The 15,934-nt window shown below is 40.9% G+C and overlaps 1 protein-coding gene across 1 annotated transcript; it reads left to right on the plus strand.

The window, feature by feature from the left end:
• The first annotated feature begins 311 nt into the window (after nt 1-311).
• LOC113696915 (uncharacterized) lies at nt 312-7,431 on the plus strand. Its single transcript, XM_072062675.1, has 2 exons — nt 312-3,675; nt 4,052-7,431. Exons 1-2 carry the CDS (start codon nt 312-314, stop codon nt 7,429-7,431), a joined length of 6,744 nt encoding a protein of 2,247 aa, XP_071918776.1.
• The last annotated feature ends 8,503 nt before the right edge of the window (nt 7,432-15,934 follow it).

Consider the following 15,934-nt stretch of genomic DNA (forward strand, 5'->3'; position numbering starts at 1 on the left):
TCCTGTTTTTATATTCACTTACAGGTTTGAAAAATGGGATTTACCCCGAAGGCTTGCATCATGCTAGGCCTACCCTTGGCACAAAAAGGGCTCCCAAATAGGACATGCATCCGAATTATTTTATTTTTTACTAACTCCTGTTTTTTTTTTTTTTTTTCTTTTATTTTTTCTTCTTTTTTTGGCAACAGTCAATCAAGAAGGGCATCTAATAAGGGTTTTCTTACGTCTCCAGGTAATATTTAAATATAGCTACCCGAAGAAGCCCCATTATCACCCGATCGCGTAGCCGAGCTTCGAGGGAAAGTGTAAACATGAGTACCCATCCGGAATCATCTGAAAGGCCCGCAACATCATCAACTGATTTGGCAAATCTGGGAGCTCAGCTGAGCGAGGTTCTCAACCGGTTTAATGAGCTAAGTGTTGAAATGATGGCCCAACGGCATGTAATCGATCAATTGGTAGCTAGTGGCGCTAGCGGTGAGCAGCAACATGCACCCTTACCCCCGGGCCAATCTGAACCAATACTCTTACCATATGCTCAAATCTCGGTTTCTTCACAAGCTATGAATCCACCCGAAGAAACCTTTACTTATCCCACTCATGGCCCACCACCTACATATGCACCTCACATCCAAACTAATCCTCCTCAAGTCCAAATTTCCCAGAATTATCCGCCCATTACTGTGAGCATGCCTTTCGAACCACAAGGACCACATTATTACGCCACCGCTGAACCATTCACCCTAGATACCGCCGTTCAAGGGAAAACTGAAGTTGGGGGGTCGTCCGTGCCCGTGGACAAGAATTTACTAAAGAGATTGGATCGGTTCGAGGAGTTTATAAGGAAAAGCCAAGGTGTGAGCAAACAAGGAGGTTTGGACTACAACGAGCTGTGCCTGTTTCCGGATATGCAGTTGCCGGTGGGTTTCAAAGCACCCAAATTTACCAAGTACGACGGAACGGGGAATCCCAAAACCCACCTTCGGATATTTGCAAACAAGCTGGGAAGACCAATAGACGATGAGAATCTGCCAGTACGCTTATTTCCCGAGAGTTTAGAAGGCGACGCGTTGGATTGGTATTCCACTTTGAAGCCTGAAGATATGAAATCTTGGATGGATTTATCGACTGCTTTTGTGAGGCAGTATGAATATAATTGTGAGCTCGCTCCGACGAGGACCACATTGGAGGGGACCAAGAGGAAGCCATCGGAGGACCATAAGACATATGCGAAGAGATGGAGGAAATTGGCCGCCAAAGTGGAGCCGCCTATGACTGAAAATGAGATTGTTCGCACGTTTATTAAAGCTCATGACCCACCCTACTTTGAAGAGATTTTCCGTATGACTGGGTGTTCCTTTGCTGAAATTGTTAACAAATTGGAAGAGTATGACGAGTTTATAAGGGCAGGCAAGATTGTTAATGTTTCAGCTTTAAAGTCACAGTTGGAAGCTATGCAGAGTCAGAGTGGCAGTAGTAAAAAGGCTCAATTTAAGAAGAAAGATGAGGAAGCCTCTTTTGTCTGGGACCAGGGTTTTTCTTCTCGGCCTAGATACCAACAAAATCCCACCTACTCACCTTGTTACTTATATCAACCACACCCACGCCCTGTTTACAATACCACTATCAACCACCCCCGTCCTCGACCAAATTATCCAAACACACCATCGACGCCATTTCATGTTTCCCCACCAAACTTGCAAATTAGACCTCGCCCTCCTTTTAACCCAAGACCTATTCCATCTCCTAACCCAAGTTACCAGTACCAACAAACTCGTGACACCCAAAATCCAACTCCATACCGAACCTTTACCAATCTAGGTCGACCTGTTGACCAGTTATATGAGCAATTAAAAGCTGCTGGGAAGATTGGTACGGTACCCCCTAAGACCTATCCCAGGGGATTTCCCCCTGGTTATGATCCTCAATCGTTTTGCGCTTATCATTCGGGATCCCCTGGACATCCGACGGCCAATTGCTGGGCACTTAAGCATAAAATTCAAGATATGATTGATGCTGGAGACATAATTCTGAAAAGGAAAGATGAACAAGGGCCAAGTGTTAGCAACAATCCTTTTCCTCAGCACAAGGATACTGTGGGGACTATCACCATAGAGGAAGGGATTGAGGACCCTACACAGTACATTGTAGACGAGGCCGAGATCATGGGGGTCATTGGAGAACCGTTTATATTGGAGGAGGAAGCCTATAAAGTTGAAGAGAATACTGATCCTTTTATTTTGGAAATGATACCCTTCGAATGTGAGCCTTCGGAACTCGTGGTACTTGAATTGCCTGAGCAAACTCCTGTTCTTAATTTACAAGAGGTCCCGTGGAATTATAGCGAACCTACACTGTTAATTGGAGAGAAGAAGGTGCCTAAGAAGGAAGTGGATGCCATCACTAGATCAGGGAGAATCATAGGGGAGCCTGCAGTTGATGAGTCCTCAAAAGCAAAAGAAGGTGCTACACCAACGAAACCCATAGTGACGGATGAAGAGGCTTTTAATTTCCTTAAGATGTTAAAGAAGAGTGAGTATAAGGTAGTCGAGCAATTGAACAAGATGCCCGCTCAAATTTCCATGTTAAATCTGCTCTTAACCTCGGAACTTCACCGAGAGGCCCTGGTCAAGGTCTTAACTGAGGCTCAAGTGCCTAAAAATATTCCAATTGACAAATTCGCCAATGTAGTTGAACATGTTTTGGCTTCCAGTCGGATTTCTTTTTCTGATGAAGATCTAACTGCCGAGGGGATTGGACACAACAAAGCTTTGTATATCTCAGTCCGCTGTAACGGGAAACTCTTGCCAAAGGTTCTGATAGACAATGGCTCCGCTCTCAATATCTGCCCTTGGGATACTTTGGTTAAGTTAGGATTTCAAGAGACTAAATTGCGGCCGTCAACCACTGTGGTGAGAGGATTTGATGGCGCAAAAAGTGAACCAATGGGGGAAGTGGATTTAGTGATCGAAATCGGACCTGCCCAGTTTCAGGTCATGTGCCAAGTCATGAATTTTTCAAGTGTTTATAACATTCTCCTTGGACGGCCTTGGATTCACACCTCGGGCGCTATACCCTCTTCACTTCATCAGTTGCTAAGGTTTGTGGTGAATGATCAATTGATCACAGTTTTTGCAGAGGATGATTGCACAATGATTGTTAACTCTGGACCAAATGAGGAGGATAGTAAAACATCTCTGCTTTCTTCTCATCATGTGGCTGACATTGTTTCCGTAGGATGGATATCTAAGGAGAAGCCCGTGGCGGAAATGAATCTGCCAGAAGCTAGTGTTATGATGGCTAAAGAGATGATTCGAGGAAGATATGAGATGGGCAAGGGCCTCGGGCGCAACCTGCAGGGAGTTTTGGAGCCAATAGAACTTCAAGGAAAGAAGGATACTTTCGGATTAGGGTTTCAACCTACTGCCAGGGATAAAAAAGAAATGATGAATCGTAAAAAGGCGGAGAAGGAAGGAAGGCAGCTTATCATGAATATCCCACCATTGTATTGTACTTTTCCTTACCCATCAGAGGTGATCAAATCTGAAGTAGACCCGATCGAGGAAGTGGAGGTTGGGTTATCTGAGCTATTTGTGGGGGTTATTTCTGAAAGGGAGCCGTTGGAGGACCCAGGATTTCCAGAGGTGCCTATTGAAGCAATGAAGAACTGGACCCGTGATCCTCTTCCCTCCTGCAGGGAATTTCGGTAAATTAGGGGATTGCCTTTGGTCGACATGAGACAAATCGTTTATACTACTTATCTTTTGTCTTTCAAGTTTGTAAATAGTTTTCAATCAAATGCTTTCCAATGCAAGTCTTGCGTTAATTTTCTTGTTAAGTAGCATGTCATGATGTTATCCTTTACTTTGAATTTCAATGAAATGCACAGTGTTTATGGCCCAAATGGATTTGACTTACTTCCTATTGTACTCATTTCATTTTTTTTTCAGATGGCCAGAAATAAGACACATTGACCCTTTGGATATCACTATTCTGGAATTTGATGATTGTAATCTCGATATCTCTCACGAATTTGAAATTTTGGAATCAGAAATTCAAGACGAGAGCGATAACGAGGAAGAATCTGAATCTTTATTAAAGGATTTTGAACAATATGAGGAGAAATCCAAACCGAACTTAGAAGAAACAGAAGCTGTAAATATTGGCACTGAGACTGAAGTTAAGGAGATAAAAGTTAGCATTCATTTGAATAAGAAACAGAGAAAAGAGATGATTGAGTTCTTGACCATGTTTCAAGATGTATTTGCCTGGTCCTATGATGATATGCCAGGAATTTCAACAGATATAGTGGTCCACCGATTACCGACTGATCCAAGTTTTCCACCAGTAAAGCAGAAACCTCGCAAGTTTAAGCCGGACATGAGCCTCAAAATTAAGGAGCAAATCGAGAAACAGCTCAATGCTAGAATTATTATGGTGTCTCATTATCCCATTTGGCTTTCAAACCCTGTACCTGTTCCGAAGAAAAGTGGAGAAGTGCGAGTATGTGTCGATTACAGGGATCTTAACAAGGCCAGCCCGAAAGATGATTTTCCATTGCCGAACATTCATATTCTTTTGGATAATACTGCAGGGCATGAGATTGAATCATTTGCTGATTGTTTTGCTGGATATCACCAGATCTTAATGGCTGAGGAGGATAGGGAGAAAACTGCTTTTATCACGCCATGGGGGACATTTTGTTACCGAGTAATGCCGTTTGGACTAAAAAATGCAGGCGCTACTTATCAAAGGACTATGACCACCCTTTTTCATGATATGATTCATAAGGAGATGGAGGTTTATGTGGACGATATCATTATCAAATCCGAGAGAACGGAGGATCATTTGATTGACTTGGGGAGGTTATTTGAAAGATTGAGGAAATATGATTTAAAACTAAACCCTGCAAAGTGTGCATTTGGGGCCCCTGCCGGAAAGTTATTGGGATTCATTGTCAGTAAGAAGGGTATTGAGATAGATCCGGCAAAGATTAAGGCCATTCGTGAGATGCCAGTGCCAAGAACGCAAAAAGACGTGAAGAGTTTTTTAGGAAAGATTAATTTTATTGGGAGATTCATTGCCCAATTGACCCATACGTGTGAGCCTTTGTTCAAATTATTAAAGAAAAATGTGTCCTTGCAATGGAATGAGGAATGCCAGCAAGCGTTTGATAAAATTAAAGATTACCTGTTGCACCCCCCGGTTTTAGTGCCACCCAAACCCGGGCGACCTTTGATCATGTATCTGTCGGTGTTGGACGAAGCTATGGGGTGTGTATTGGGACAACATGACGAATCGGGGAAGAGGGAGCAAGCTATCTATTACCTTAGTAAGAAGTTCACTGCGTATGAGGCCAACTATTCTTTTCTTGAGAGGAGTTGCTGTGCTCTAGCTTGGGCCGTCCAAAAATTGAGACATTACTTGCTCAGTCATACTACTTACCTTATTTCCCGCTCCGACCCTTTGAAATATTTGTTGGGAAAGCCTATGCCGACGGGACGTATGGCGAAATGGCAGATGATTCTTTCGGAATTTGACATTATTTTCACTACTCAAAAGGCCATCAAAGGCCAGGCTGTGGCCGACCATTTAGCTGAAAATCCGCTGAAAGATGACTATCAACCACTTCACACTTATTTTCCGGATGAGGAGGCCTTGTTCGTGGGTATAGCAGAAGATATGAATGATCAATGCCCGGAGTGGAGGTTGTTCTTTGACGGTGCATCAAATTCCTTCGGGGCCGGTATTGGAGCTGTTCTAGTATCGCCTGAAGGAAAACATTACCCTGGTTCGGCCAAACTCCGATTTTCCTGTACTAACAACATGGCTGAATATGAAGCTTGCATTTTTGGGTTAAAAATGGCATTAGAAATGGAGATTAAGGATTTACTAGTATTCAGTGATTCAGATTTGCTTGTACATCAGACTCTTAAGGAGTGGATTACTCGGGATTCAAAGATCTTGCCCTATCATTGCAACTTACTGGAGTTAGCCAATAAATTTAGGAGTTTGGAGTTTCGGCATATTCCCCGTGTCAGAAATGTCTTCGCCGATGCATTGGCCACTTTATCTTCAATGATCCAACATCCGGATGAGTTAATAATTGAACCCATCCAGATTCATCTACAAGGGAAACCTGCTCACTGCCTAGTTGTGGAAAAGTCTTCCGATGGCCGTCCCTGGTACAATGATATCAAGGAATTTCTCAAAACAGGATCCTACCCATCTGGGGCTGATATGACTGCCAAAAGTTTCTTGCGTAGATTATCATCTAAATTCTTCTTGAATGGAGAAGTAGTATACAGAAGAACGTCGGATTTGGGCCTTCTGAGGTGTGTTGACGAAGATGAAGCGGAATACCTGATGAAAGAAGTACATAGTGGAGTGTGTGGATCACATATGAATGGCCATTTATTAGCAAAGAAGATCATGAGGACTGGATATTTTTGGCTTACTATGGAGCATGATTGTATAGTTTTTGTTAGGAAATGCATCAAGTGTCAATTGCATGGAGATGTTACGCACACTCCCCCTACAGAATTACACAGTATAACTGCTCCTTGGCCATGTTCGATGTGGGGTATGGATGTGATCGGAGCCATTGACCCTCCCGCTTCAAATGGGCATCGGTTTATTCTGGTGGCAATTGAATACTTTACTAAGTGGGTCGAAGCTGAGTCTTATAAACATGTGACTAAGAAGGTGGTAACAGACTTTCTAAGAAAGAATATCATTTGTCGTTTCGGAGTGCCGGAGACATTAATCACTGATAATGCCAAAAATCTCAACAATGACATGGTGGATGGTTTGTGCGCACAGTTCAAAATCAAGCATCGAAACTCCTCTATTTATAGGCCACAAATGAATGGAGCAGTAGAGGCTGCGAATAAGAACTTGAAGAAAATAATCCGTAAGATGATTGAGAGACACCGTGATTGGCATGAAAAGCTCCCTTATGCGTTAATGGCATATAGAACTGTTATTCGGACTTCTACTGGGACGACTCCCTACAATCTCATGTATGGAATGGAAGCGGTTTTACCAGCCGAAGTCGAAATCCCTTCTTTGCGTATTTTAATGGAGGCCAAACTGGAGGAGGCTGAATGGATTCAACAACGTCACGAGCAGTTGTCTTTAATCGATGAGAAAAGGTTAAATGCCATTTGTCATGGTCAATGCTATCAAAAAAGGGTAGCCCGTGCTTACAATAAGAGGGTCAGACCACGGGTGTTCACAGAAGGAGATAAAGTGTTGAAACACATTTTGCCAGCACAAGAGGAAGCTAAGGGGAAATTTGCACCAAATTGGCAAGGCCCTTTTATTGTCCAGAAAGTTTTGCCCGGAGGAGCGCTCATTCTTGCAGAAATGGATGGGCAAGTGTTCCCTCAACCAATCAATTCAGATATGTGTAAGAAATTCTTTATATGATAAATGAAATCTTCCTTTTAGGGTTAATGTAAGGAACGGATTAAAAGTCAGGCCTTCTTCCTTCCCAATCAAATATTCTACCCCTAGTTGTCCCTTTTGAGCCTTCAGAGCAAATTATTTCGTTTGGCATCCCCTGAGAATCGCAAACCCCATACTGGGGCAAGTTTGAGTCGAAAAAGCTAAGAATGAGAAAGAAAGGAAAAGAAGAGAAAAGAAAAGAGAGGATTCAAAAGGAAAAGCTATAAAGGAAAATGAAAAGAAAAATGAAAAGAAGAAGATCTCGATTGAGAATAACTGGGGCAATTATTAGTAAGGTTAATTTGAAAAATGCGATCTCAGATCATTTAAACCACACTTGAAATCCACTTTCAAGCCTTAATCTTTTCTAAGCACCCCCACCAGACCCCATTACAAAAACCTAAAAGTCCTGACTTCTGTTCTTTATACTGCCTTTTTAGGACAATTTCTAATCAGGTGGCACATGATGTCAAAAACATCTTCGCCTATTTTGCAAGGGAAGAATTGTTATACTGATGCCATTATTTCTTAAAACACATCTCCAGATTGATATGGGCGATAGACAAGATTGGTTTGCTAGGTGAAAACCCGCAAGGGCACCTAAAAAAAAAAAAAAAAAAAAAAAAAAAAAAAAAAAAGGGAAAAAGAAACACAGGAAAAGAGAATAATGGGTGGGGGCAACCTTAGTGAAAACCCGAAAGGGCGCTGAGGTAGGGTTTCATAAGGAAAAGTAAGTTTGGATTTGAAGAGCTGGTGACTTAGTTCATTGGAATTTCTCCTCACATTGTGGTTCTGTTGTCAAGTATTGGAACTCCGAAGAGATGATGTCCAAAGGGTCAAGTGTAGCACTTGGTTCGAAAGCCAAAGTTTTTGACTTATCAGACACGAAATTTGAGTATACAGGTTTACTTATTTGAAATGATTTTTTTTTTTTTTTTTGCGCAATAAAAGTAGAGGATTGTGTTTATATTGTTAAGATATTTCCTCATTATGTGCAACTAGAATGTTTTTCATGTGTTGCATGATCGCATTTGTCTCTTTTGTTCTATCAAATGGCAATCCCTATGATTTATCGAAGAGAATAGATACTAGATGATACGTGGGTCTGCATATTATGAGAATTTGACATGGTTTGCAGGGCCGGGTTGAAGTGCTCACTTCGTCGAACGAGAAGCCCAAATGCTCATGTTTACACTTTTCTTGAAGGAGAGGTTGATCGAATGATGGCGGTATTATCTATCATTATTTCTTTTCTTGCAGGTCGGACAATCCGATAAGCATCACACTGGGGCAATTTTAGAGGGAGTTGTTTACCATTTGTTTTCTCAAAAGCCTACGAGAGTTTATATGAATAGATCAACTGACCGCTTTTATGTTCCGTTGGGCATGGGTTTTATCCCTCCGACCTCGGCAGGCTTGGGTTTTATCCCACTGACCGCTTTTATGTTCCGTTGGGCATGGGTTTTATCCCTCCGACCTCGGCAGGCTTGGGTTTTATCCCACTGACCGCTTTTATATTCCGTTGGGCATGGGTTTTATCCCTCCGACCTCGGCAGGCTTGGGTTTTATCCCACTGACCGCTTTTATTTTTCGTTGGGCATGGGTTTTATCCCTCCGACCTCGGCAGGCTTGGGTTTTATCCCACTGACCGCTTTTATTTTTCGTTGGGCATGGGTTTTATCCCTCCGACCTCGGCAGGCTTGGGTTTTATCCCACTGACCGCTTTTATATTCCGTTGGGCATGGGTTTTATCCCTCCGACCTCGGCAGGCTTGGGTTTTATCCCACTGACCGCTTTTATTTTTCGTTGGGCATGGGTTTTATCCCTCCGACCTCGGCAGGCTTGGGTTTTATCCCACTGACCGCTTTTATTTTTCGTTGGGCATGGGTTTTATCCCTCCGACCTCGGCAGGCTCGGGTTTTATCCCACTGACCGCTTTTGACCATCTGCTTGATCATTGGATTGATAGTTAGTCTGTCAGTCATTTTGTATTTCATGTTTAGAAGTTCTGAGAGTTTGACTTCTTCTACTTTGCAAAGATCAAATATAGTCAATGCACTTGCATCCGAACTACGTTTGACCTGATTCCCGTTATGGGATACGTAGGCAACTCTACATGAATTCGGTCATATTTTCTGCAATGTTATTGCATCATTTTGTCCAATAATTTCAGCCGAAAGTTGACTCGTTTGTTTTATTTTCAGAAGCAGATAGAAGAGACAGGTAAGTATTTGGTGTCTACTTCTTTGTCTCAAGTTTTTTCAAAAAACTCAGACAAAGAGGGGCAAACTGTAGACACCAAATTTTTGGTGTAATTTCATGTTTTTTTTATTATTATTTTTAGTTTCTATTTTTAGTTTTTTATTTGTATAGTGTTAGTTTTATTCGCTTTTTAGTTTTTAGTTTCTAGTTTTATTTTTATTTTTAAGTTTTTATCATGGAATTTCTTGAAAAAGGAAAAAGAAAAAGAAAAGCATTCAAAAAAAATATATGATTTAGTCTTTTAAATTCAATGTTTTTTAGGGAAAAAGAAAAGTGAAAAATAAAAAGAAGGAGAAAAAAAGAAAAGGAAAAAAAGAAATATATATGTGTTTAGTCGTTTTAGATGTGGTTTCTTTAAAAGTTAAAATTGGAAAAATGAAGAAAAGAGAAAAGTGCCGAAAATGGAAAAGGAAAATCGATAAAAAATGGAAGTTGTAATTTGTGGTTTTTAGTTCATTTATTTTCCATTCAATGTTAATTAAATTGTTTTGTTATTTGTTCTTATTATTATTATCAATTTCTGTTTTTTAAAAAAAAAAAAAAAAAAAAAAAGGAAAAAACATTTTCCAGTCGCGGCAAGCTGCAAGCGCAGCTTGCACAGAAGGGCCTGAGGGGTTTCGGCTGCAAATGGTTGAAAAGGGTAGCTAGGTTTCTAGGTTTTCTAACCTATAAAAGCCACGGAGAGGGCCAGCCGCAAAGGGAGAGTTTTTGGGGAGGAAGAGATTGACGGAACAAAAAAAAGAGAGCAAAAGAAACGGCAAAAGAAGAAAAAGTGACGACTAAACAGAAAGGGGAACGAAAAAGAAAAGGGCGAGAGAAGGAGGTAACAACGGCTAAGGTTGGTAAGAAACTAGAAACCAGGAGTGAGAGGGAGAGTTCGTGGGGACGGAAAACACAACAGAGGATTTTTCTGGACAACGGAGGAGAGGAGCAAAAAGAGGGAGACAACGGCAGGAGTTCTTGGGGGGTTGAACGGCTGTGAGAAGAGTGGCTAGGAGAGAAAGAGCAAGAGAGGAGGATTTGGAGAACCAAGGGAGAACTAGAGAGAGGTGGCGCAGCAAGGAGGAGGAGCCCCAACGTCATCATCATCTTCGATTCATCAAGCAATACGAGTACTGCGGACCTGAAGAAGAACGTTGACAGCCGAGGAGGATAAAGCTTTTAGGCTGCGCAAGGACGCCCAGTTCATCAGCCCAGATCCTGTTCTTTCCTCTGGAAAGGGATAAAGGTAACGCCTTTCATTTGTCTTCTGCCCATAGCTTGTAAAATCATGCCAGAAAGGTTGAAATTTTGCTGCGATGCTAGATTTTGTTTTGCTGCGAGTTTGGTTTTTCTTTTTCTGCACTTCTGTGATTGGCAACCCGGTCAGGTTATCTGGCTTTGGGGCAATGTTATGAGAGTCATGTGATTATGAACGGACTGTTGTGAAGCTTGTCTGAATTTTCTCTTTTCTTCTTACGCATGAGTAGATTGGGTTTGGACTGAAATAATTGTAGAAACAGATTTTTTCTGGGTTCAAAATTGTAGTGGGCGTTGATGCTTTCTTTGCTCTTTTTCTTTTGTTTCTTCACTACTGAGATTGATGTTTGGTAGATGAATGGGGAGTCCAACGCAATGTTTCTGCCTTTAATTTACGTGAACCCATAGCTGCAGAAAGTTTCCGCAACAAAGAACAAAAGGAATTGCATTTCCTGTTCCGTTTTCTTTTCCATAGCTGCACATCAAATCTTTCCACTTAAGTTGCATGTTTAATCTGTTTTGGGGGAATGGAAATAGGAGGTTAGGTGTTGAGTTTGCATGTTTAGGGTCTAAAATACTAGAACCATGATCGAACACCTTGTTGAAAAGCAAACAAACAGGCTGCCGAAACCATTTCTGCACTTACGTTCAGATTTCTGGTATGATATCTTCCCAAATTTTTGGTCTTTGGTTTGTGATTATCATGAAGTTTTGTTGCTTAGTTCTGAGGTTGTGATGTTGAGATGAAGAATGTTTAATCAAAGCATTGTATTTGGGCCAAAAATCTGGTTTGCATGATAAGCTGTGGCTGGAAAAGAAAATTGCAGCTGACTTTGATGCCAAAAGTCTTCATGATTTATCGAAGCTTGTTGTTGCAGAAACTCTCTTCACATCTTGCATAAAGGCCTCATTAGAATAGGTTGAGTTTTGTGAATAAATTGCTGTGCTAACAACAAAAGTGAATATCGTTGATCTTACTTGCTTTTTCCAGATTTGCATGCTCCTTGGTGAATAATTTTCTCAGCACTTTCATGATCTCTTGCTAGTTGTAGCATGTTTAAATGTTGAACATTTGTTTGTTTAGTTTAGAGTTCGGATGTTAGGGTATGAAAGTTTGAGTTTGCATGTTGGGAGTTTAAAACATTCGAATCCTATTCGGGTATTTGCTGGAAAGTGAACAATCCAGTTACTGAATGTTTGCTGTTTTGTTTAGTTTCTTTCCCAGCATTTAAATGATTTTCTTTCTATGTTTGGCATTGTTAGATATTGAATTTGTGTTGCATGTTGCTAAGATAAGGTTTCTAGATGTTTTGATTGAACGGTTTTGATCAAGTTTGGGTGTTAAAGCTGATATCGGCATGTGAAAATGCAAGTTACGTTGATCTTCTTGATTGCAGAAATGTTTTCTTGTTGCAGGCCATTTCACGTTGATTTGCATGAGTTTGCATGGAAAGCTTTCAGAAAATTGCATTTTTTGACCCCCAAGTTCCCTTTTGTCTTGCTATGGCCCAATTAGTTGAATAATTTAATCAATTTTATCTTAATTGCTTTTGGTTTGCTTTGACATGATTTTGGGTAAGGCGTTTAGTGAGTTTTAGGATGCATTTTGAGGTTCAATAAGTTCTAATAGAATTTTTAGCTTGGATTTGTGTTCTAAACACATTTTTTGGCATTTGATTTTTATGGGTCTCATCTTAATTCATCAATTTTGGTATTTTATTTTACTCTCTTTTAGAAATTTTCATGTCCTTCTAATTAAGTCCCTCTTGCATTAATTGCTTTGTACATAGTTGGTTTGTCTATGTAAATACTTTAATTGACTCAATTTAGTGTTTAACTTTCATTTTTCATATTTAATTTTTGTTTCATGTGATTATTTGATAATTTAAGTGGTACCTTGACCTTTTTATTATTTTGGAGGGTAAGTTAGTAATTTCACTACGTTAGGGCGTCGCTTCAAGGGAGGTACACTCTATCCTTCATTTGCACTACATTTGACCTTACGTGCTCCTACGTGTTATGTGAATATGCATGCCTACTCCGCTTTCCTTACCTCCTTGCGTGCATTTAGTTGCTTTTACTTTTATTTAAGCTTTATGGGGTATGTGTACACCTCTTGGCTTGTAATAGATAGGGTTTTGGCGAGCAATTTGGTCCATTCTCCCTCTTCCCCCTTTTGTTTTAGTTAGTGAATGTAATAGGTTCATTAGCTTGGTTGCATGCCCATGTGCTACATGTTACTTGCTTTATTAGGGCCTTGCATCTAGTCGAGCATGCTAAGTGTTACATGCTACGTGTTTATGAATTTTGATATGCCTACTCGCTTTCCATAGCCTTGAATGAATGTGATGGATGAATGCACGTCACCACGCTAGTCCAACGCTAGTTGTGGCCCTTGTACGCCACCACACTAGTCCAACGCTAGCTGTGGTTCATTGTTCCGTTCCACTAGTCCAACGCTAGTAGGAACTCATAGAGGGCTAGTCCAACGCTAGACCCAATAGGTCCATTTCCTTTTCATTAGTACATGTTTGCATGTTTCACTTCATTTCATGCATTTTTTCTTAGTTTTATCATTTGGCATGCACCTCGAACCCCCTTTCCCTCCATTTTAGGATTTTTGCATTTCATGCTAGTTATAGGGTTCATTTGCTTGAGAGTCCCCTTAAATATGGGATATAGACGAGTGTGGCTTTTTCTAAGCCTTAGCACGCTTGTATCCTCTCTATCAAAGGGCAAATTGAGTCACGATTTAGGTCTCCCCGTACCCATTATGCATGAATTCCCTAGGTTCATGCATCCACTCTATCATTACACCTTCACTTTTCCTCTCATTTGCACACGTACACCTTTTATCCATTCACTTGCACACTTTCACTTTTGTCTCCTTTGCACACGTACACCTTTTTATCCCTTCACTTGCACACTAACACTTTTTATCATCACTTACACACATGCACTTCATATTACCATTGCGCATACCATACCTTGCCCACTCACGTGCACATTTTTCACTTATGCATCTTTGTTTTTTATTATTACTTTTTCAAACTCATGCCTTCACATTGCATACATGCATTCCATTCATTTACATCCCACTCGCATTATTCGTGACTTCTTCAAAGGATCGTTATTGGGCTTCACAATTAATGTGATTGGCACCACTCAACCTGTGGAGAGAAATTTCCCCCAATACCCCTAGGTCTAGGGTTTTGCATTCATGTAGCACATCCAAATGTAATAAATTCTTTGGTTAAAACAAGAAAATCTTCGATTAAATCACGCAACTAGCCTTGGCTAGGTCAAAGGGGTGCCTTGGATTTTATCCTTGCCTTCCCCTTTGTCAAATGTGACTCCCGAACCTTTTTCATTGGTTTACGTAGATTAGGAGTCGTTTAAAAAGGGTTTCTCACTACTTTTCCCTATTTTTCTTTAAAGATACATTTTTTAGGTGACTTGGTACACCTTAACTCATTACCAAGTGGCGACTCCCATTTTTTTCAAAAAACCCTTTTTAAACTATAATTTTGGGTCAAATCGTCGCATTTTCAAACCCCCATTTAGACCCATTTTTCTTTTAAATCACGATTCATTTTCCAAATCACAAAATACATTTTTAAACCATTTTATTTTATTTATTTCATCAAAAAATGGGGCGCGACAGGTGAGTGCACTACTCATGTTTGTTACTATGTGGCATTGTTTTACTTGAAATTTGCTACCTTGAATGCTTAGTTGCATCGTTGATATTGATTAAAGTGAGGGTGTACTTGATCACTCTCACCCCTTATATCTTATATGACTGTTTACTGTGTGACTGGAATGATACATGAAATACTTGAATTGGTGTCGTTTGGACGAGTATCCTATGGCCATTACTGTTATCACTGAGCTCAACCCCATTGGTGGTCAATTGAATCGAGCCGGCGAGGGCTTGGTTGTGAAAATTGATGAGCAATGGGGACTGTTATATGGAATCTTGGAGTATGAGACTCTCGATTCCGGTATACTCGAGTATTGCCAATTCTAAACTGTTTGGAGTTCGGGCCTGGTTGGGGTATGTGAGGTGGAAGGAAAGGGAAGTAAAGTGGAGTCTATGTTTGGTTACGCTTTGTACATTGACGGAGGGTCAATGAGATACGATCAAGGATGACAAGCGAGGAAAGGGGCTCTTGAGAGCCGTCCGTATCCTTTTACCACGTATATTGATATGTGACTTTATTTAGTTTCCTTATTGGATGACTTTGGAATTAACGAAGTTATGCTTAATTGAACTTCCTTGCTTGGGTGAAAGTACCTCATTAGGCGAAAGCTCACCCCATTCCTTTTGCTTTCCTTACAGGGATTTGAAAACCTTTTTGGATGGTCTTGATACTTTGGTTGCCAAATTGATCTTGGTTGAACATTTTTGAATAGCTCTTCCATGTACAAAACCCTAGTTGGATTTAGATCCAACCTTTCTTTTGAGTTGTAAATTTGGAACCGTACATGTATAAATGTTTTCGGTATGTTATTTGGGCTTGCGGTTATGTGATTTCTTGGTTTATGATGGTTGGACGAATTTCGGACAGATTCGGGTTTCAAATGGCGAAAGGAAAAAATATTGGTGGGAAAGGACAGGGTCGAATCCGGCTAGAAACTGGCCGGATTAGCGGCCGAATTGCCCTAAGAAAAATTTGAAATCCGGCTTTGCTCTCTGGCGAGTATCCGGCCAAATTCTGACGTGTCTGGTACTGTTCATGTCGGCTCCGATTTTTTTTTTTATTTTGTAATTTTGACTGGTTTAAGCGCGCTTGTGTGTTCCAGAACGTCTTAGATCACTTTAAACTGTCTCGATAGTCCTGGCGAGAGTTGGGCAGACAGTCCGCTAACCCCTTTGGTTCGCCTTAGGGGAAGGTGGGGCTTTCACACAAATCGCCAGTAGAAACCCGCCAATCCATGGAAACTGCACACCTCATGGACGGATGTTGGAGTTGGCCGTTGC

Source organism: Coffea arabica, chromosome 8c (assembly GCF_036785885.1).
Source record: "Coffea arabica cultivar ET-39 chromosome 8c, Coffea Arabica ET-39 HiFi, whole genome shotgun sequence".
NCBI lineage: Eukaryota > Viridiplantae > Streptophyta > Magnoliopsida > Gentianales > Rubiaceae > Coffea > Coffea arabica.